This window comes from Monodelphis domestica, chromosome 5, assembly GCF_027887165.1.
Source record: "Monodelphis domestica isolate mMonDom1 chromosome 5, mMonDom1.pri, whole genome shotgun sequence".
NCBI lineage: Eukaryota > Metazoa > Chordata > Mammalia > Didelphimorphia > Didelphidae > Monodelphis > Monodelphis domestica.
The window spans coordinates 208,239,375-208,262,251 of NC_077231.1; the positions used below are offsets into that span (position 1 = coordinate 208,239,375).

The following is a 22,877-nucleotide window of genomic DNA, read 5'->3' on the forward strand; positions in this document are numbered from 1 at the left end:
AAAAGATTGGTATGTGTTTATAACCAGGGGGGTCCATATTATTAATAAGCCTGTATCAGGTTGATTTATGAAAATAACTATTTCATTTGTCTAGAACCTTATTTCCAACATACTTTCCACAATTACTTTCATTTTTCCTTATTAACATTCCTTTGCCCAAGGTTAGGCAGCACTGGTTAATTAGTGATGGAAGCTCCTTCCATCATATGGTGCTGTTTCCACTTGTCAAGAGCACATTGACTCTTCCATACAATCCCAGTCAAATCCAAGGACATGGGCAAAATGGCTCCTACACAAAGAAGAAGCCCAGAAATACCAAGCAATGATGTCAGTACAGAGCTCAGGCACTAAGGCAGGTGGCCAAAGATTAAACACATACCAGGATGAGGCAAAATCTAGATAAAGGATATCTACCCACAACATCACAAGATAGCAATGGATGATTTAGAGCCAGAAGTTACTCTGAGGCCTTCAAGAGAAACATTCAGGAATTATACTTCAACCCTGTTACCTTATAGATGATGCCCCCTGTAGCAGAACAAGTCAGCATGTAATTTCCCTCAGAATCAAAAGCAAAGAGACGACCCCGTGGAATCTGGACTTGCTTGTAACCACTGTAACCCGACAACACAAAGGGGCCTGTGGCATCCATGGGGAGGGAATATTCAGACACTTTCTGGCCACTCTTGTGGATGTTCCACTGAATAAACTAGAATTACAAAAGTACAAGAAGACTGATTAATATCTAGCCACAAAATGAAATAGAAAAAACAATCTACATGATGACTATGACAATAATAACAAAGAACCACAGAATAATCAAAAGTGAATGGTGCCAAGCAGAATAATTACGCTGGGTCCCGCAGAGAAGATGTGAGAAAACACCTCCTTTGACTTCTCTAGAGAGATGAGGGGAAATCGGTGTGCATCATTGCATAGGTCAGATATTTTCAAATACACTAATCAGCTTTGCTGATTTTTTCTCCTTTTTCTTTTTTTAAAATTTCTTAAAAGATAAGCCTTTCAGGGAAGGAGTCGGGGAAAGAAGAAATAGTGAGAAATATAGATAATGTAAAAACAAAAAAAATAAATTAAAGCTATTAAAATAGAGCATCTACCACTAGGAGCACAGAGATCATCAGAGCCTGCTGGAAGTGCTTCTGGTGAAACCCAATACAATAAGCCCATCTCCTCCCTAAAAACTTGGTCCTTAGGTAGGCATGGCCTTTAGATAAGCAATATGTAAAAAAAAAAAATTTGTTTCAAGGACTTTGGTGGCTAGTAGAAGGAAAACCAATAGTAGAAAAATAATTACTTGAATCCCTTCACACAATTCTCATGTTATACAGCTAATCTGCAGTACCTCAATTCCTACTATCCACTCCCATCCCTGCCACCTACCATAAAATGAGTCACTTCACACTGAAGAAACAAAAGAAAAAGGAAGCAAGTCCTAACCCCTAGAATCCAGGAGAATCCATGCCAGTGAGGAAGGAAAATATCTGACACTAAATAAAATTATTCTGAGCCATTAATCTTGTCATCTCCAATACAACTCAGGACAAGCCAGTTTTATCCAAGGGGTTCAATCTCCATCCTCCTACCACAAAATTCCAACATACCTTCCCATCCTCTCCAATGCTATACACAGTATTCTCATCGTAGCTAAATTCCACAGAATAGACTTCCCCACTATGAGCTTTCCAACTCATAGCACACTCGTGCTGCTGCATATCTGAAAAAAAAAGTTGCAGAATGTTTGCCCCTAATATTCAATGGTCTCAAGCTGCTATACTTTTATAACTATTTCTATTTTATAACTCTTTAGTTCAAATTAGCTAGATTATCTTTCATTCTAGAGAATGTCCTTTCTAGGACAAAGTATAAAATGCTGCCTTCTCAGGAGTCTTATTGACTGTCTGCTTTTTGATCACAGAATGTTAGAAATGGAAGAAATTCTAGGGGTCAGCAATCCTTTCATTCTGTAGGTCATAGTAACATCAGAGTCAAGCCTCAAACTCTAGGCTTCTCCCTCAAAGTTCAAAGACCAAGTACTCTATCATTAGTTGATGATATTCTACTGCCCTTCCTGAATGGAAGCAGCAGAGGAACTCATGTACCTAGGAGGAAGTAAGGGCCCCCAAACATAAGGAGCTAAGGGCATGGAGAAACTGCCAAAAATACAACCAATGAAAGTGGGCCCACACTTCCCCATGTACTCTGCAATTCTGCCTTCCTTTCTAGAAAGAACAAATTTACAGGGAGGGGATACGAGCCAGTGAACCTTGAAATCACAAGTGGGTGGAAGAGTGCCACTCTCAGCTTTAGAACTGAATATATACCTCACTAGGTCACAGGTCAGTTGACAGCCAAAGCAATCCAGGAGAACTGCTAATGGAATGGCAGAAGCACTAATCCTCACTATCTCAACTTTCCCCTGATACTGGTCACATGGATGATAACAATGACGCACTACTGTGCAAAAGCACCCTGGATCTTTCTCAGCTGCACAGATTCAGGCTTGATGGTGCTTCCAGCCTCATACACCCAGAGCCCATATTGCTGCTCTGAGACAGTTGAGAAATGGATCTCCTTGAACAGAAGTACTCACCGAAGAGCCGAATGGCACCATCAGCTGCCCCTGTGACCAGCAAGTTCCCGTTGTGGTTGAAAGCAGTACAATTAATAGCAATGGGGTCTGGATCCAGGGAGAACTGGAGCTGTAAGAAAGAGCTATCAGTAGCTCGCTCTCCCAAGTACAGGGTACAAGCTCTGGAGTAAGGCACTATGAGGCCTGGTCCTCCCCCCTCTCAGCAGTAAGGATCACAGCACTAGCCAAAAAAAAGTCTGACTGTGAATTCTACTACAAACGGCCTTTCCTGAGACTCTTGTTACAGCATATTCATAACAGATAATACAAAGGATCTTAGATTTGGAGTAGGAAAAGGACTCAGAAGTTGTTTAATCCACCCCCTTATTTGACCATTGAGCAAACAGTGGTCCTCAGAGGTGAAGTGGCTCACCTAACATATATTAGAGATTGTAAGGAGCAGATTCAGGAACCAAACCAAGGTCCTCTAACTCCAAATCACTTGTGTCCTTTCTAAAATGAGCTGGTCCATGCTTTGATGGTAGTAGTAGTAATAAAAATGATGGTGATGATGACAACGATGATGATTTCTCTAAAAAAAAAGGCTTCCGACATTCTGGATTCATTCTTATTTATTATTAACAGCAACTCATACTGAACTTTAAGACTAACAAAGTGCTTTTCAAATAATACCTGAGGCAGGTACTGAAGTGCTAATATCCCTAATTTATTTTTTTTTCTGAACCTCTGATTTCCCTGGTATGAGAAATTCCCTCTCTCAAAGCAAATGAGCAATTCTTGCAGTTCAATCTTCCAAGGCTGCTGAGGGCCCCAAGAAGTTAAATGGTTTAGCAAAGATCATACAGCCAGTATATGTCAGAGGCAGACAACTAGCACGAATTAAGCCCACACTCTGTGACTACCCATACATATTCCCTTGTGCTAAGCACAGACATATAAAGAAAGGCTCTTAAGCAGCTCAGATCAGAATGGGTGAGGCAATACATAAATAATTAGGCACATACAAACTGTCTAAAGAATAATCTGAAGGAAGAAGGCACTAACAGCTGGAGAGAGAGGGGAAGACCTCCTGCAAAAGATGGGGTCTGAGCTGAGACTGGAAAAAAGCCAAGGAAACAAAGAGGCAGGGAGGGATGAGGGGGTTCACAACACTTTCAGGTCTTTTTGGGATAGCCTATGACGCTAACCCATTTAAAATGTTCTTTCTTTGAGAAAACATTTCCAAAATTCCAAACTGGTTTACAAATGAATGCCTGGAAAACAACTTATTTTAAAGATAGTGATTGCTTAGTCATATTAATACTTCCTTATCTAGTGAAGTCAAGAAAATAGAATGTGCCAAATAAATAAGTTTTCCAAGCTTTATCCCCTTTAAGCTCCAAAATTCTATAGAGAGACAGCTTCCTCAAATGAATCAACCCCTTTTTTTGCCTTCTTAAATAGATTACACTGGACTTCATTTAAACTTCTCATGGTGAGTCAGTTACTATTATGAATATAAGTTATTGTAGTGGGCTGTCATCATACAATGAAGTCTTCAGGGACCATTAAGTATAGGGATGCTTGATTTAGCAATCATGTTGGCAAATTCTTTCAGTATCCTGAGATTTGTTAATTACATCTATTTTATCTTACCCACAATTCTACATTCGGTAGTTTGTTTGTACTTCCAGTTTGTACTTGCGGCTGGTTTCTAAGTGAGCAAAGTTAGTGCAAGTCTGACCTCAAGATGTACTTTAATATTGAGTCACATTCTCACCCCACAAAATTCTTTCACAGCTTAAGAACATTAACAAATACTAAATAAGAGCAGCTGTTTGTTTCTGTGTAGAACTATGAGAACTCGCACCTAAGCAGGGCAATCTGCTAATTGCCTTAAGCAGTGTCCCTGCCATGGAAGCCTATTAATTCTCCAGCTGAGTCTCTGCCATGGCAGGAGACATCACTGAGAGGCTACCACGAGCAGCCACCACATACCCAGGGAGAGGCCCATGCACGTACCTGCTGCTTCATGGTTTTAGTGTCCCACAGCAAGAGCTTGCCAGGAACCTGGTTCAGGCCTTTGATGCCACTGTCTAGTGCTGTGTAGTCCACCTGTGAAACAAGGCTAGGGGCTGCAGCTGAGCAGACGAAGGAGGTCCCACTAGGGCTGCAGGCAAGCGATAGGATCCTACAATGAATAAACAGCTTGATTAGATGTCTCACCCACAAAAGATCTATCAAGAGGTAGAGAAAGTAATTCAGGGCACTTCTAAATCTGACCAAGATTAGTAAGAAGAAAATCATTTAGGGAAATACAAATAACAGGATCTATGGTGGCAAAGATCATGCCACTTTAGTGTGAAATGAGGAAGAGAATACCAAGTATATTTTGATTTGCTCCCTAGACTTTAAGAAAATAGATCTCAAAGATTTCAAAGATTGACAGGATTCCATGGACAGAAACTTTAAAAGGGAAATCAGCTTGGGAGAGGTGAGAGACTCAAAAATGAATTCTCGACATAAGAGTCACAAATGAGACTGACAAGGGAAAAGGAGAGGAATCTAGAAAGATCAATTTGGCTGAGCAAGGAGCTCATCGATACTTACATTTTAAAAGGGTATTTAAACAAGGGCAGATTTTTGAGAAATAAAGGAGTTGCTTTTTCCTAAGAGAATAGCCTCAGAAGGGCTAAAGACCAATCAATATGTGACAATAAAAAGTGCCTTTTCAAAAAGCTATTTCAGTGGCAAGAGGAAGGTCAATGAGAGCCCTACTTGTCATGATTAGGATGATGAACAATGGAAAGAATGTAGGAAGAATGCCACTCCTATTCTTCCAATTGAGAAAAGTAGAACAAAAATAGGTCACAGAATTGAAACCAAGATAGTAAGAGAGCAGCTAACTACCCTACAGAAGTTCAAGTCACCTGGTCAATATGACCTAATCTAGGATCCTGAAAGAATTTGCCAAGATGACTGCTAAATAACTGCTTGTGATCTTTGTTTCAGCAAATGGGCAAGGAGGATAGGCCTGGAGAGTCACAAAATGTCCCCAATTTTCAAAAAGAAAAAGAAATAAGGAGGAGTATGTAAGCTACAGGTCAGATTATTAAAGGGCTGGTTGGTGATTTTTATAAAAAGAGGTGAGTAATATTCAAAAGGATCTGAGTCACAAAGCTGATCATTTCTTTTGACCCAGCAATTCAACTACTGGAACTTGCTCCTAAAAAATTCATGAAAAGGTAAAAAGGAAACTGTCAAAAAAAAATTAAAGTTGGAACATTTGTAATACAAGACAATTAGAAGTACTTTTCACAATTAACATTTGAGTGAATGGCTGAAAAAGTTACAGTATAGTCAGAAGATGGATTATAGTGATATTAAAAAAACTTATGAGGAACTATGGAAAGATTATACAAAGTGATGCAATACAAAATGAGCAGAAACTGAATTGCAGATACCTTGACTAAAACTATTTTTTCTTTAAAGAAAAGGAAATTCATAGTGACAAAATCTCAGATAGACATGTAAAGGACCATGGAGCAAATTCATTTGCTGTTTGTTAGTTGTTAATTCATTTGACTACATTTGATTAAATGCTAAGGTTTTACATAAGATTTTAATCCCTATTTTATATGCATATTTAAGTGATTTGATTATTATTAAATTTCCATGAAAGTTTTTAAGACATTTAAGAAGAATTAGTGATTACTAATCCAGAGTAGATTTATGAAGACCCAATCATTCCAAAATAACCTTTTTAAAAAATATTTTAAAATTTAAAAATTTTTTAAATTTAGCTCCTCTTTCCTCTCCCCACAACACAGAAAGCATCATCTGATAAAATATATGGATTCTGCCTTTTGTGTTTCTGTTTCTTAGTTCATTCTCTGGAAGGGAACATTCAAAAGTCATTCTTCAAATATTAAATCTATAGTAGTACATGATGTTCCTACTCATTTATCTTGGTTCTACTCATTTCACTCTTTATTATCTCATGTAGTTCTTTACAAATTTTTAAAAAATTAAACTGCTCGTCCTTTCTTAAAACATGGTAATATTCCATCACAATCACATACCACAATTTATTTAGCCATTCCCCAAATGATAGATATCCTCTCAATTTCTAGTTTTTTGTTATCTCAAAGAGAGCTACTATGCATATTTTGGAAATGGAGGTTCTTTTCCTTTTCCCTTCATCTCCTTGAGAAATAGACTTAACAATGGTATTGCTGGGACTAAGGATATACACAATCTTATAGCTCTCTGGGCCTAATTCCAAATTGCTCTCCAAAATGATTGGGCCAGTTCATAGTTCTACTAACAATGTATTAGTGTTTCTTCTTGTCCATATCCCCTCTGATGTTTGTCATTTTCCCTTTTGTCATTTTAGTCAATCTGCTGAGTATGAGATGATACCTTATATCCATTCCTTAATTGGTAGTGATTTAAAGCAGTTTTTCATGTACCTATATCAACTGAAAACTATCTGTTCATATCTTTTGCCCATTTGTTAATTGGGAGATGGCAATTATTCCCATAAATTTGACAAAGTTCTATATATATTTTTGGATAGGAGACTTCTATCCAAGAGACTATCTATGAAATATTTCCCCCAATTTTCTGCTTTCCTTCTAATCTTGGCAACATTTGTTTGTATAAAAACTTTTCAATTTAATGTACCCAAAATGATCTATTTTACATCTCACCATGCTCTCCAACTTGTTATTTATAAATTCTCCTATCCATAAATCTGATAGGTAATCTGTTCCCTGTTCTTCTAATTTGTTTATTTCTCCTTTTATGTCTAGAGATTATGTATCCATTTTTGATCTTATCTTAGTGAATGGTATAAGATATTGGTATCTACCTAGTTTCTGCCTAACTACTTTCCAGGTGTCCCAGCCATTTATAAAAAATAATGATTTCTTATGACAATAACCTGGGGAACTATATTTTTTGTCAAATACAAGATTCCTTTCATCTTTTATTATAAGATTACATTTCATCTTGTGACTACTGTTTGTTATATGTCTGTTCTGTCCACTGATCTACATGTCTATTTCTTGGTCAATACCAGATAATTTTGATGCTTACTGCTTAATAATACAGTTTAACTGCTAGATATCCTTCCTTTACATTTTTTTCATTAATTCTTTTGCTATTCTTGATCTTTTGTTCTTCAAAATGAATTTTATTATTTTATATTCAAGAAGATAATTTTTTGTAATTTGATTGGGATGGCATTAAAAAAATAGATTCGTTTAGGTAGGATTGTCATTTTCATTATATTGGCTTTACCTATCCAAGAACAATTAATGTTTCTCCAATTATTTAGATCTGTCTTTATTTGTATAAAAAGTGTTTCATAATTATGTTCATGTAGTTCCTGGGTTGGTTTCAACAGGGTACAAAATACTAGATGGAGATTTTGGTTACCTTAAGGAAAAACTTCCTAACAATTAGAGTCATCCAGAATCAGACTGGATTACATGGGAAGACCTGGAAAAGACTCACATAGACTGATGCAGATTGAAGTCAAGTGGAATACACAGTCAAGTCCAGAAAACAATACATAGTAACAACAATATATGCAGCATAAAGGACGCACACAGACAATATGAATGCAGTCATAATTAAGTCATGTGGCTTCGGACACTTCCTAGCTAAACAACCCTGGATAAGTCACTTAACCCCAATTACCTGGCCCTTGCCACTCCTCTGTCTTAGAATTGATACTAAAGTAAGGGTTGTTTTGTTTTTATAAAGTAGCATCTCCTCTAATCGCATGCTCACCTGGGCATGTCATCATCAATACTTATTTCACAGAGATTCTTCTTGGCTTCGGTGTCATAGAGACGCACAGTTCCTGCTCCGCTGCCCAGGAGAAGCTGGCCAGGCACAGGCAGAAGAGGAAAGAGAAAAAGAACAAAGTTAATATCATTTGCTGAGTGGTTGGTGGCCTTTCTCAGGTGGTGTATGGACCTGCGGTGAACCGAGGCTCCGAGGTGACTTCTATACTTGCTCAACATTTCAGTCAGACTGAAATCTAAAATCCAGAAAGGGACCAGAAGAAACGAAGGCAATATAGTCAGAGGGTACTTGAATGGAAGGGCTGTTGTCCTGTGGTGCCCAACTCTGGGACCCCATGGGATTTTTTTAGCAAAGATATTAGAGGGTTTCACCATTTCCTTCTCTAGTGGATTAAGGGAAACAGAAGGTAAATGACTTGCCCAAGGTCACACAGCTAGGAAAGTCTCTGAGGTCAAATCTGAATACAAGTCTTCATGATTCCAGGCCCAAGACTATTCACTGAGCTCTCTAGCTGCCTGTATGAAAGGGAGGAAGTCTTCTGGGTTAGAAGATGATTGAATACCTATGAATGCTTCAGTTCTTTTATTTAAGTGTCCAGATGGTTGGGCTTTTGTGTTTTTTTTTTTTCAGTTTGTTTCAGTCATGTCTAACTCTACATGACCCCATTTGGGGTTTTCTTGGAAAAGATACTGAAGTGGTTTGCCATTTCCTTTTCCAGCTCATTTTACAGATAAGGAAACTGAGGCAAACAGAGTAAAGTGATTTGCCCAGGGTCACACAGCTAGTAAGCATCTGAGGCTATTTGAGTCTTCCTGACTCCAGGCCCAGCATTTTATCTACTACTCCATCTAGCTGCCCAGGACTGAGGTACTTCTCCCCTAAGCTGCTTGTCTCAGTCTACTGATTCTGGTACCATTAAGGTATCAAAGATCCCCTAAGCACAGGTTTCAGAAGTCATTTCCCTAAATTGCCACAACCTAAGAAAACTCTTAAGCAATATCTTAGGAGAAATAGCAAAGTAATAAAAGGCAATACCTTAAGAAGAATACAATTTGAAAACAAGATGGAAAAATATTTGCAAAACAAGTCCATAGTTATGGGCTCTCCCCTGATATTGTCTTTTAAACAACATAGGCTAAGTTTTGAGATTTAGAGGAAACAAAGGTTAAAGGACGAAGACTATTTCCTATAATTTATAAATTTTGTCTTATTAAATTTTCAATGAATATTTTTGGCTATGTGTTATGATCCTATCAAAAAGGAAAAAAATGGACAACTAACTGCACATTCACTGTTTAGGAAATCCCATCTCATGAGCACAAATTTCAACATAAAGAGGGAACCCATACCAATCTGATAGACAACTATAATCACAGGAATGATAAACGGGACTTAATGCAACACCTTAATAATCAATAATCAAAAGGGACCTTCTAAAAGACCTATTTCTGAAGAACTGATGGAGCAAAGAATAAATAGGGCTAGTATAGAAAAGTAGGAAGTAGGATTCAAACAATGGACACCAAAAAGTATTATATGGGAAGGCTGGGTTTTTGTTTTTATTTGGGCACAGAGGGCTAGCCTGCTCTGTTTCTGATGTGGGTCAGCTTGCTCCCCCACAAAGGCAGTCTGGAGAACCCTATTCTGAGGAGCTCCCTGTCCTGGTACTGGACTTTGTGCAGACACCTTTGTGCTCAAGCTTCACTGTAACACAGAACTCCCACAATCAAACTCTCTGCTGGCCTCAGCCTCTCCAGTGAAAAGTTAGGGTTCTTGCCACCATGAGGACTCTCCTTAAAACTCAACCACATTCCAATTACAAGTTTTAGTCACACAGGCCTTGGCATCACATTCATACAGCCATTCAGACATGCAACAGGAACATGATGGTGGCCAGGAAAATTCTAGACTCGTGGATCTTAAATCTCCCTTAGGAGAAAAAGATGTGACTCGACTGTTCCTAATCATGGCCACGAAGCCTAGATCCCTAGAGGTGCAAGCATACTTAGAGCTACATGGGTAAGAGGTTAGAAGATACAAGGGAGGTGAACTTTTAGAGCCCTATCTATATACAAAAACACCAAAAATGCAACTCTAGTATAAGATTACTCACCAGCCTGTCCCGCTTGGTAGCCCATTCTAAAGAAAGAAGTGGTGACTTGGATATAGAAGAAGCTTTGGTCTGCATGATTGGATTGAATGACCAGACCTTGATGACTCCATCCACATCTAAGCTAGCAACCCTCCTCCCAGAGCAATCCACTCTAAAAGAAAAAAAGAATATGTCTTATTGTATAATACATATTATTAAATGACTTGCTCAAGGTCGCCTCGCTAGGAATTTCTTCCCCTTTCTTGCCCTAAAGCACCACTCTGAATTGAACAAGAAGCCCTAGTTTGAAAAGTCTTTTAATGTCTCCATTCCTTAATTTATCTCATTTGTCAAACAAGGCTCAAAAATGCTAAGACTAAATGGACAATCAAACTCAATAATTACAGGCAGACACTTAAATTCCTTCATCTACAATTGTCCTGAACTATTAACCAAAAACAAAAAGCCTCACAACAACATGTCTACCTATTCTGAAATCAGAAAATTGTGATGTACTGCCAGGGAGCTTCTCAGTGCATTTTGTGTGCATAGTTTTTGACTTTATAAAGTTTTATTTTCTTCCAGATGTGACTGTCATGATAGAACCCTAAGAACCTAAATTCTAAGAATATAAGAATTCCTAATCTACTATAAGAAGATAAGTCTTGACTAACCATTCTTCTGAGATTGTCCCTGAACTCTTATTCACAACCAAAAAGCGAAGCATTGTTCCACCAAATCCCAGCTTCTTCTGTGCTATCAATTCCCTATTTTTCAAAAGGCAATGGAGGATCATTTCCTAAGGAGCCTTCTAACCTAAAACAAAAGCTAGGGAATAGCCACATAGTGCCATTAACATGCAGAAAAAAATGGGATTCTATTTGTTCTGCTTGGTTCTAGACAGAAGAAATAAGGTCAATTGCTAGAAGTTTTAAGAAGAGCAGATTTGGCTCAGTGTAAGAAAATAACACTACCTCTTAATTAGAGCTATCAAAAATGGAATAGATTGCCTTCAGAAGAAGTAAATAAATATCTTCTGTGAAAGGTCTTCAAATAGAGGATTGATGACATTTGTAATCCTATTGCAGCTGACATTCATACTTTGGGAGAAGAATGGACTAGATGATGACTACTGTTCCTTCTCACCCTGGATTTCTATGAATCTATATTAGTAGAGTAACTAATTAAAATCACAACCAAGAAATTGGAAAGAGCCTTAAAAGACCATCAGTTCAGCTCCATCTATTTGCAGGATGGGGCCTGAAGATTTCTGAATTGTTAGATGTTTATTTTTACTAAAATCTTGGGGAAAATAGCACAGCCTCCCCAATAATTTTCCATTCTCACTGTCAGATCTCATTTTCCTTCCCTATAGTGCTAGGCAGCATCTTTTACTAGCTACCCTGAAGGTACCAGACTGATAATTCAAGCTAAAGAAGTAAAGACAATGCAGACAATGGGCTGGTTTTCAATCCTTGCCACCCCTAAGGTATTCCTACCCATTACTCACCTGCAATGCATGATGGAAGAGTGATGTTCTCCATACTCCTCCTGGCTCAGAACAATGAAAGGCTGCTCAGGTCGGAAGCCAGTCCCTTCTATGCCAGCTCCAGAAGCTCTGGCAATCAAGTCTGCTTGTTCAATATGGAGCTCTGGGAAAGGCTCTGCCTCTGGGCCACTGACTTCTGTTTTCTTCTCTGAATACTGCCTCAAACAAATGAAATGAGTAAAACAGGAGAGAGCTGTACTCTATCTGTCAACTCCTCTACTTGGCATCTATAAATATAACTCTCTCCATCTTGGCCCCTGGCCACCTTCCCAGCCATAATGCACATTACTCCACTTCATGAACTCTACAGTCTAGTCAGTCTAGCTATGATAAACCTGCAGTCTTCCCTGGAAAACCAAAAGCTCTTTTCATAGCTACCCTAACTGAGATATAAAGAAACAGTCCAAGGCAGAAAGGATGATGGTACCTAAAGAATAACAAGCTCTAGGAAGTGAGTCTTTAAAGAAACCCCAGGCAGGACTGAATTTAAGTTTTGGCTTCTAAGGCCCTCCCTGCCTCCTTCAGGCCTGGGCCATTCTTTCCTAAAGAAGATGGTTTATTCTGAACAAACCTCTTCATGGCTGGAGACATGGGTACACTTCCCCATATCAATTATTCTTCCTCACCCAACTATGATATATCATGGTAGCATGAAGTGCACCAGAATACCATTTGCCCTCAATTATCTCCTCAACCATCTATTTGTCAAACTTGCAGATCCCTGTTCTTATGTTTTTTCATAGACATCGAAAATCTAAAAGTTTTTACTGCTGGTAAAAGCAGATCATATACATAATAGGTAGAGCTGTTAGAGTTCCAATAACCCAGGTAAGCATAAGGACAGTATATTAATCCTTCCTAAGTTCTTTACAATTGGACTTTTACAGAAATATTACATATGCTAGCTAGCAATCATAGCATATGCTATCATGGAAAAGAACCAAAACAAAAACAAGGCGGGGGGGGGGGGTGGAGCAAGAAGGACACAAAAATGCTCTCTAATGAATTTTTAACAAAATTTAGTTTAATTTAATTAAGCAAAAACAACCCTTCACAAAGAAAACAAAGTAAAAAACATACCAAATATTTCTACATAATTAAGCTATTATAAAGGGCTTAACAAATAAAATCTGAACTGCAATGAAAATATCTTTGTCAATTAGCTAGGATAACCTTGATAAAGAAATATATACAATATACAGAACGGGTGTGGGCTCTTATGGAGTAGGGGGTCATACCTGAAAAGTTGATTTGGATAAAAGTTCTTTTCTTTCCTTGCCATGATCTTGCAGGCGCTTCTGTCGATGATGTGTCAAGATGGGCTCTCCAGTTGATAATCCACTAAAGATGTTCTTTCCATCCTTGACTCCTGATGTGACTTCCTTTCCTTTAAGCATCTAGAAGAATCAAAACAATAGAAAGTCAATTTCAGTTTATGCCCAGGCCAAAGTAGGCAGGGAGAAAAGAAAGAAGAGTTACAACATGGTGTCATCAATGCCATATTGGTGTCTTTCATTTAATATTACTTTCTATTTTTTTCATAGTTTAAATTTCACTATTTCAGCCAAGCAGAAACTCAATGGCTACACAAGTAAATCAGGGTCTCTGGCTTTCCAAGCTTCCCTTTATATTTCTAATTGGTAATTATGTATGATGAAAGGTATAGCACTATTTTTCAAGATCTATAAATTGAGAATAATGACCTTAGTTTACTAAGAAGACATTAAGGTAGTAAACAGACCCCATGGAGTATCATGGCATATTCCATGGTCTTTGCAAAGTATATATACCTGTGTAGGATAATATTAGTGAAAACTGTGGCATTTAAAATGATTATGTGATATCTGGAATTCTTATAAGAAACTTATGGATACTTAAAGGACTTTATTCAGTTTAAGATTTAAAAGGCAAAGATTCTACTATGGCTAACTAGAACTAAGTGAGATTTCTAAGATGAAGAATCTGCAAACACTCAAATTCACTAATTGCTACTCATTTGTCCTATTTATATGGCAAAAGAATCAGAAGAAATTAAAAATATTTCTCTAAAGATACAAAGATAGCATGGTAAATTAGAAAAAGCAATGGTGTAAGGAAGGGAGGGTATCTGAGGATCTAGATTTAAAGCTTATGTTACCAGACCAAATTATTTAATCTTCCTGGACCTGAGGTTACTCCTTTGTTAAATAAAGTGGTTAAAAGATTTTTAATGTCCTTCCCAGCTTTAAATTCCATGAATCTAAATAATGAATAAGAAACTAAAGAGAATAGGAGAACAAATGGTATTTTTAATTATTCTTCCAAAAAGTTGTGACTTTGGAAGAAAAGGTCTACTATTGCATATGGTAAAATAGCAGTTATCAAAACTATTTAGTACTGATTAAAAGAGAAATAGACCAGTGGAAGTGACTAGACAAAGATGAATTGGTAATCGGGAATAAGAAATAATGAAACTCTATAACTCCATCTGTGATAAACCCCCAAACCATAAATTATATAAATTACCTTCCAGCTCTCAGTTCCAAGTATTCTCTCTGGCTGCCACCCCAATGCCTGGAAAATTATCTGATTCTCTGCTACGACTACTGACCTTTCTAGTTTTCTTAACCTCCACTAAAATCTCACTTTCTACAGGAAGCCTTCCCCAACCCCTCTTAATTCTAGTGCCATTTTCTCTGTTAATTATTCCCTATTTATGCCACATATAATTATTGATGGTAGTGGGCATTAGAAGCAAGTATCTTGCAAGCTTTCAGGAGTTGAAAAGGTGAAAATCCTGAGCAGAATCAGCAAAAACTTGCTAGTTTAAAGGAGGAACACTCTCTCCAGTTTTAGGGCCTACTATTAAGAATCATTTATTTCCCAGTAGACTTTGATTTTATGTGTCTACATTTTCACAGATTTTCAGATTCACTCTTTAGTTACAGGTACTGTAGACTGCTCACTACCATGTTAGAAAGGGAAAGGAAGGGGGCAGCTGGGCAGCTGTGTGGCTGAGTGGATGGAGAGCCAGGCCTAGAAACAGAAGGTCCTGGGTTCAAATCTGGATTCAGACACTTCCCCCAGCTGTGTGACCCTGGGCAAGTCACCTGACCCCCAGTGCCTAGCCCTTACTACTTTCTGCCTTGGAACCAATACATAGTATTGATTCCAAGATGGAAGGTAAGAGTTTATTAAAAAAAAAAAAAGAAAGGGAAAGGAAACCTTCAAAGACTATTATGTGTCAGTTACAACTGGTCTCAACCAGCTTGAAAGGCAGCAGTGAATCTCAAGAGTCAGCCAAAACGTAAGAGTGCCACACAACAGTCAATGACACAGCTCTGATCTCACTGTCAGAATTCAAGACTTGGGATGGGAGGAGAATAGGAGACCTTCCTCTACTCCAGTCAAACCCTTATCACTTATCCCAATCCTACAATTCTAATATCAAGGAAAACACAAGAAGAAAAAAAGAAAAGACACAAACTTAAGGTAAAAAAAAACCTTGGCTCTAATGTAGAACATGCAGCTAAATGTAAATATAAAAAAGTAACCAGGTATCTCTGAAATACCATCAGATATCAGAGATGCATTTGGGAACCAGTGCATAGGAGGCAGAAATTAGACACTCACCTGATTGTTAGCTAATTCTTTCTTCCCAGAAGACTGTGCCTGAGGGGGACCAGGAGCTGACGACACCCTGGAGGGACTCTTCTTACTCTGGGGCAACAGGGCAGAGAAGAAGCTCATCTTGGGGGAATGGGAAAGTGAAGTGCTCCTCTGGCTGCATACCATGACACTGGCACAAAGAGAAGTCCAACACTGTTAGAGAGCTGAAGGAGGAAGGCACACCGCTGGGCCACAGAGCTATTAGTTCCTTGGGGTGACTCTTCAGTAGTGATGTAATCTGCTCCTCATCTGGAAGAAGGACATAGCTTTTCCACTCTTCTTACAGAGTTCAGTGGTAAGAAACTAAGAAGTTTCATCAAGAAAGCTCTGCCTTGACTGGCTATTTCTCAAAATCACTCAAGTGTCCATCTTCTCTTTTCTCCTCTAAACCTTCCCACACCCACATGCAGGCTGCCTCCCCACATTAGAGAGCAGTACTAAGAACTCCTAACTGAAAGAAAGGCAGTGCATGTCCCAACATATTCTGGGAGAATAAGATAATGCACGGCGGGAACAACCAAAGGGGATAACCACCTAACTCCACAACTGTGTAAATGCCAATAGCACTCACAGCTCGGAGTCTCCCAGGCGGTCCATGCTGGACACATAATGAGGGAGTTTGTGCTGAACCGCTGCCTCTTCCTCCTCAAGCTGCTGCTCTTCTTTCTTCATCCGATGGATTTCTGCTTGCAATGCAAAAAGCTACGTAGGAATGGGACTGAGTTAGAAGAGATTCTCACCTGATCTGTCCTCAGAGCTATGATGCTTTCTAGCTTTATCAAATCTATAACCTGGCTCAACATCTTACATCTGCTCTAAGTGAGAGCTAAAAAAAACAAGTCTGCCACCTCAATACAACTACCATCCTGTCAATGAGCACATCTAATACCATGCTGTGGTATAAAAGGAATTATACCTATATATATATAACATAATATGTATGTATACTCCATATATAAAAGCAGACCTTTTACTATTTGTAAAACCTAACATTCCCCTTTTGGTCACAAACAGATCCCAAAATTGGATCCTACGGGAAGGATAAGTGGTTAGCAAATACACTCCCACTGGAGAAAAAACCATAACTGGAAGGAGGAAGCCAACCATAAGAGATGCTCAAAAAGAACTTACGAATACCATTGGTCTAACACTTTAACCATAGGTATTTGGAACAGGTCATCATTCTAGTTCATTAAAGGCAGGATAGTAGAATAGTTAGAGTACTAGAATGGACATCAGTAAGTCTTGGGTTCAAATCCAGCTCAGAGACATCCTAGTTCTTTAACCCTGAAAATGTTATCTCACTTTTCTGAGCTTTGGCTTCCTCGGCTATAAAGTGAGCACACATCTCACAGAATAAAAGGAGACAACCAAATGCTACAGAAACATTAGCTCTTGTGATCCCTGGCATGAAGTGATCCCCAAAAGCTATGCCAACAGAACAAACACAGATCCTTACAAGCTAAACATGATTCAAAACATTTAGCTAAGACCAAAATGGCTGCTAGGAGGATGTGTGATCTATAAGAGGGAAGGGAATAGTCATATCAATGACGCAGACTCCTTCTGGAGTCCTGAAGAAGTCTTAGAATACTCTACTGCCAAATATCAGAACTAGTTCCTTTTTGGTTCACCAACTCCACAGCTGAAATTTAGTTTTTTAAGGCCTAAATGGAAGCAGTGTTAGGGTACACATATCACCAAAGAACAAAGCTTATATATCAAGACCTCCTCCTCTTCCTTGATACAGCCTTGCTCATTCTCTCCTAAAAATATTCTTCCGTTTCTTCAATGTACAACGTACAAAAAGACTGACCTCTACCTGTTCCATAACACAAGTGCCAAGAATGATGACTGTCCACTAACTTTTTTCCCATTTTCTCAATCTACTCTCTAGTGCACTGAATAGGCCCACTCCATTCCTCAGTATTTTTTTGTCCAGAAAAACTAGCCCTGGAATTGAGGGAGACTCATTAAAGACCACACTGGTGGAAAAGTTTTTTAAGTTAGGAAACTAAAGTGTTTCTTGAGGTTTTTTAAAGTTACTTCACCTACAAAAATTCCTGTTTCCCAAAAACCCTAAAGATTTTTAAGGCCTCAGGGTTAAATAATTTGTCATTACTGGTCTTTTCCCCAATACCCGACTTGCAGATATCTGCTTATTCTGTGCCTCAAGCATATATGAGACATACATGGTCCAATTCTGGTTATTTGATTGAGCTAAAGAAATTTAAAGCGATTTCCTTAGCTGACAACAATCCAAATTTATGGGTGCCCAGAAAACAAAAATACTGAAGTGGCCTTAGACTCTGCCAGCTGCTGATATGGTCAGTTTCCATGACAACAGGCCATGAGCCGCAGTCCCCCCCCCCCCCCCCCGCCCCCCGGCTGTATTTCATCCCAGAAAGCAGAAGTGCTCTCAAATGTGTGAGACTGAGTAGAATGAAACAGAACTAACCTTCTGACGCAGAGCTTCGTTTTCTTCTTGTACCTGAGAAGTTCTCTGACACTCGGCCTCAAAGTTCAGGATTACTGGCACTGGTGCACTAAGTTAAAGAATAAGCCTGCCGGCAAAATGTTTACCAACCATCCCTCCATCCTCATAGCATATCACAGTAAAGGAGACGGCAGCTATTTTTTTAATATTTAACAAACTGGACTACAGTAGCTCTGGTGGAGTACAGCAAAGAATACTGGACTTGGAGCTATAAATCCTAGGTCTGAATACCAGCTCTGCCTCTATGTAGCCACATAATCTTAAAGAAGTTACTTCCTTCTCTGAGCCTCAGTTTCTTCATCTGCAAAATGGGGATTACATTTTTTTTAAGCAACACAAGTCAATCTTTATTGAAAAATGAAGTATTAATACATAACAATTCTTGTTACAATAAACATGCTTTTTTAAGAATTTTAAATCTGAGCTCATCTACTCATCGGATTGCATAAAAAATTAAAAAGTATGAATTTACACATAATTGAACTGGCTCAGGATGGATTTTTCCACACCTTTGTGTTGACACTATAAGTTCAATGCAGAAGTGAGTGATGCTTTTTAACATTTTGGAAGACAACATTGACCTAACTTTAAAAAAAAAGTACCAACATAACTGTCTGAAAAACAGTATTTTTTTTAAATCATTAAAAAAAAAAGAAACCTGTGTCTACTCAATAACAAAATATGGAGAACTATTATTGGGTCCTTTTCGTTTGTACTTTTGTTGCATGCAATCACTTGTTTTGGACACAGGGCAGCCAGTAAGAGTACTACAATAAAAAAGAACACTAACAAACCCATTCTATTTAAAAACAAGTCTGTACAGGAACCAGCTAAAATAAACCTTTCAAGACAGTATACTGCTGGGACCCAGACTAGACCCTACCAGCCTGGCAGTCAGAATTACTCTTAAATTCAGCTCCAGGAAATTGGGAAAGGTTGGTCACATGGGATTATGACCAACAGGCAGTGGTCGGTGTTCACAAATCTTGTATTTGACAGTTCAATAATTTTCTCTTGAAGCTAATCAAGTTTTCTCTACCATGTACACCAAGCAATGGTTTCCTTTATCAGTACTGTCCCCCTGCCTTGCCTCATTTTAAGATGGTTCATACACCTGATAGAAAAGTCCCAATCAATCTGGAAAATATCTCTGAACCGAGTTGGGACTACATGAATGGACACAAGATGACATTTGGGGTTTTCCCTTTCTTTGGGGATTAAAAAAAAAATCCAAGGCCAATTTAATATTTTTCTTCTATCTATTTTCTAAATAACCACCTATTCCACTTTGGTGTATTTTCTATAATATATCAACTACTTTCCTCTGGAAATTGTAGGTCCAATAAAGCATAAATGCCACTTAAGAGTAATTCTGAGAGGTGCCTAAAGAACTTCGTAAAATGAAAGCCTTGGACAAAAACTTTTAATCTCCCCTCCCCTCCCCTAAATTTCACTCTGCGAGGAGAACCACCCCTGTCTCCTTTAAGCAAGAGAAAAATTAGAACAAGTTATTTGTCTCAATCAGACTTCTAATTTACTATAGCCATGTTAAATCACAATCAACTAGGACCTTACTGCTGCTCCTCTGCTAAATGATGCACAGTATGTTTTGGGGGCATTTCTCTAAAAGCCTCAGGCCAATGTTCTTTATTCAGTCAAGCCAACGAGGAGAATTCAAGATGATGATAGGATTATATTTCTAATATCTACAACTCACCAGATATAGATCAAATGAAATAATGAATACAAAGCAAATTATAAACTGTAACATGCTGTATAAATATCAGCTATTATTAATATTAATACTTAACATCTGGCCTAATTTCCTTCTGAACCCTGCCTAGGAGAACGTAAAAGTTTGGTTGGGCAGAAAATAGACATTAAAAAGCCAAATTTAAGATTTCTGTCAAATGACATACATTTTTTTTTAATAGTGATCATTTTTTAAAAACAAATTTGTAGGCCTAGGTTAGCATTTTTCTAAAGTAGTAACTAAATACACCAAAGCCAGGCCTTAGCCAGCTAACAATAGACAGTTGACTAGATGAGTTCTTAGACGCTTGTGACTCAGCAGGCATGTGGCCAATTGGTCTGCTGAGAAATGTGAAAAATCTATCAGATGGGGGAAAAGGATCATCCATTTACTTCCCGCTTTCCAAGCTGAATAGGCATAACCTTCCTTAGCAGGAAAGGATTTACAACAACAAAATGACAAGACATTCTTGAACTTGCACAACCCTCCAGATATCCACCCATATCACTTTTTTTGGTATGGAATAAAGGGCCCTTATTAACATCCTGACACCTAACAACTTCAGTTATGATAAACCTTAAACAAGCAGAAGCAGAAGAACAAAACAGATGGCAATAATGTAAAAGAAAACACTGAAAGACAACTGGCAAATAAAAATACAGGCTGTCGAACTTTCATGAATGCAATGATGTCAGGAAACTACTGGTGAAGCATGCTTCCTTCCTCTCAGGGGAAAGGTAGTAGTTTACAGGTGTGGAATAAAGCATACATAATCAGACACAGCCAACCTATTGATTTATTTTGCTTGATTATATTTCTCTGTTGTGAGAGAAGGTATTATTGAGGTATTCAGGATAAAAGAAAGCATTAAGAAGTGAAAGCATTGTTTGTTTTTTCAAAGCATTTATAAAACATTAAGGCAACTTAATGAAGTAGTTAAAGTGTTAGAGTCAAAAAGATCTGAGTTCAAATCCTACCTCAGATACTTAACTGTGTGACTTTGGACAAGTCATCTAACAACCCTGGGCCTTAGTTTCTTCACCTATTAAATAAAGGGGTTAGCCTAGACGGCCTTTCAGCTCTAGATCTATGAACTAATGAACATTTATTTATTTGATGAACAAAGCCTTTACCAAAACCACATTTTAATCCAAAACGGCTTCCTGTGTTTAAACTACCAGTTTCTGGGGCAGCTAGGTAGCTAAGTGGATTGAGAGTCAGGTACTTCCTATAACACTTTATATATTACAATGATAAAGCACTTTGAAAATAAATTGTCCAGAGTGACTCAGTGAGAGCCCACAGGAGTGATCATGCCAAAAAGTCCTCCCCATTGTCCACTCCCAAACAGGTGAAAGGATATGCATGCAATGAAACAAGACACTCAAGAAGTTGTGAAGGGACACGATGAAAGTGTCAGCCCACTGCCTGGAAAAGTAGGTGGCAAAGGTAGGGTTGGTGTCTGGAGATGGGAGAAAAGGTAGAATGAACCAGTCCTTCCACTCTGCTTGGTTCTGGAGTTCAGTGGCCTGTTTCACAAAGAATTCCTGAGCTTTATCATTTCTGTTCGTCTACCAATGACACAAAAGAGAGAAGAAAAGAGTCAAGTAGTTAGATTTTTCTATACCATATAATGCAAATATTCCATATCAAAGAGCAATTCTGAAGCCATCCCTAATAATTCAAATTACTAGCTAAGGCCTCAGAGTCATTCCTCTAGATATCACAAAGGCACTGAGTCCAGACACTGTTTTTAAGTGTGGCTTAAAGAAACCCAAGGAAAACAAGATGACAATCAGTAGATATTTCTAATTTTCAGGGGGAAAAAGGGTATGTTTCTTGCGTCAAGAAAAATCTTTATAATTAAGTGGGAGGAATCAGAGCCTAGAAACTTGAAGAGGAGAGAAAAACAAGAGCCAGAGAGAGAAGTTAAGGTGTTACACTAATGCTAAGGAAAAGAAAGAAACTGATGGTCTCATAGTCACTTTCAAGGTCCTCTTTTGTGGTTCAATCTGATAAGGATATTTCATCTTTATGAAAAATAAATCATACTTGTTTTAAGGCAAAGCCCCTAATGCCTAAAACACCTGGATTGTATAGATGAGATAAAAACGGAACAAGCTGGTCTTAAGCTTGTTGACAGTAGGTCGATAGACGTCTTCCAATCGGCTGAAGAGACGACGCTCAAGGTAGCTCCAATAATCCCGAAGTGCTGCCAGGTCATAAACTTGCATTAATTGTTGCAACTGATCCACAATCTTGTCCACCTGAGAAGAGAGTGAGATAGAGAAGGAGGTCGACAGGAATAGCAGGAAACAGTTTTTCAATTAATTCAGCTTTCTCATCATCAAAAGAAACTTCCTGAATCTTTCACCCTAAAAGTTAACATTTACTTATAAAAAGCTTCAGCCACTCTTATAAATTGAATAATTTAATTTAAAAAATTTAATTCATTTTAGATATTTGATTTAACCCCACAGTGAGTCAGCCTTTAGCATCATGAGACAAACAATGAATGAAAAATGAGATGACCTTAATTCTAGTTCAGGTTCCACCAAAGTCTTTGCAGTGGAAACTTGAGTAATTTGCTGAACTATCTGTAAACCGACAATAATTACTAATTCCTTTCCAGCTGTAAAATTCTATCCTAAGTCCTCTGGGTGCATCTTTGAGAAGATGGGAACTAACTCTTTGAGTGCAGCCTTCCTTTTTAAACTCATTTCACATTACTTCCTTTATTTACTCTGCATTCTAGTCAAGCTGGCCTGTTTGCTGTTCACTCAACTGAGCATTCCATTTCAGGCCATTGCACAGGTTGTTTGTAGCCTGAGCCCAAAACAATGTCCTTAGAATTTTTATCTTTCTTCACAAGGCTTAGTTCATGTGTTCATTCCAAGCAGAAGTCTTTACTGAATCCCCTGATTGTTAGTG

General features: G+C 38.2%; 1 protein-coding gene across 3 annotated transcripts in view; it reads right to left on the reverse strand.

The window, feature by feature from the left end:
- WDR91 (WD repeat domain 91) overlaps positions 1-22,877 on the reverse strand; it is a 28,361-nt gene that overhangs the window by 4,286 nt on the left and 1,198 nt on the right. For all 3 annotated transcript variants that reach the window (XM_056799731.1, XM_001367452.3, XM_056799730.1), the window contains exons 2-14: positions 22,034-22,213; positions 21,310-21,517; positions 18,155-18,237; positions 16,268-16,398; positions 15,661-15,826; positions 13,287-13,445; positions 12,010-12,203; positions 10,521-10,671; positions 8,390-8,484; positions 4,613-4,781; positions 2,612-2,720; positions 1,623-1,735; positions 512-709 (exon numbers count right to left, since the gene is read on the reverse strand). In XM_056799731.1, coding sequence (XP_056655709.1) covers positions 512-709; positions 1,623-1,735; positions 2,612-2,720; positions 4,613-4,781; positions 8,390-8,484; positions 10,521-10,671; positions 12,010-12,203; positions 13,287-13,445; positions 15,661-15,826; positions 16,268-16,398; positions 18,155-18,237; positions 21,310-21,517; positions 22,034-22,213 — 1,956 coding nt within the window. The remainder of the gene's footprint in view (positions 1-511; positions 710-1,622; positions 1,736-2,611; positions 2,721-4,612; positions 4,782-8,389; positions 8,485-10,520; positions 10,672-12,009; positions 12,204-13,286; positions 13,446-15,660; positions 15,827-16,267; positions 16,399-18,154; positions 18,238-21,309; positions 21,518-22,033; positions 22,214-22,877) is intronic.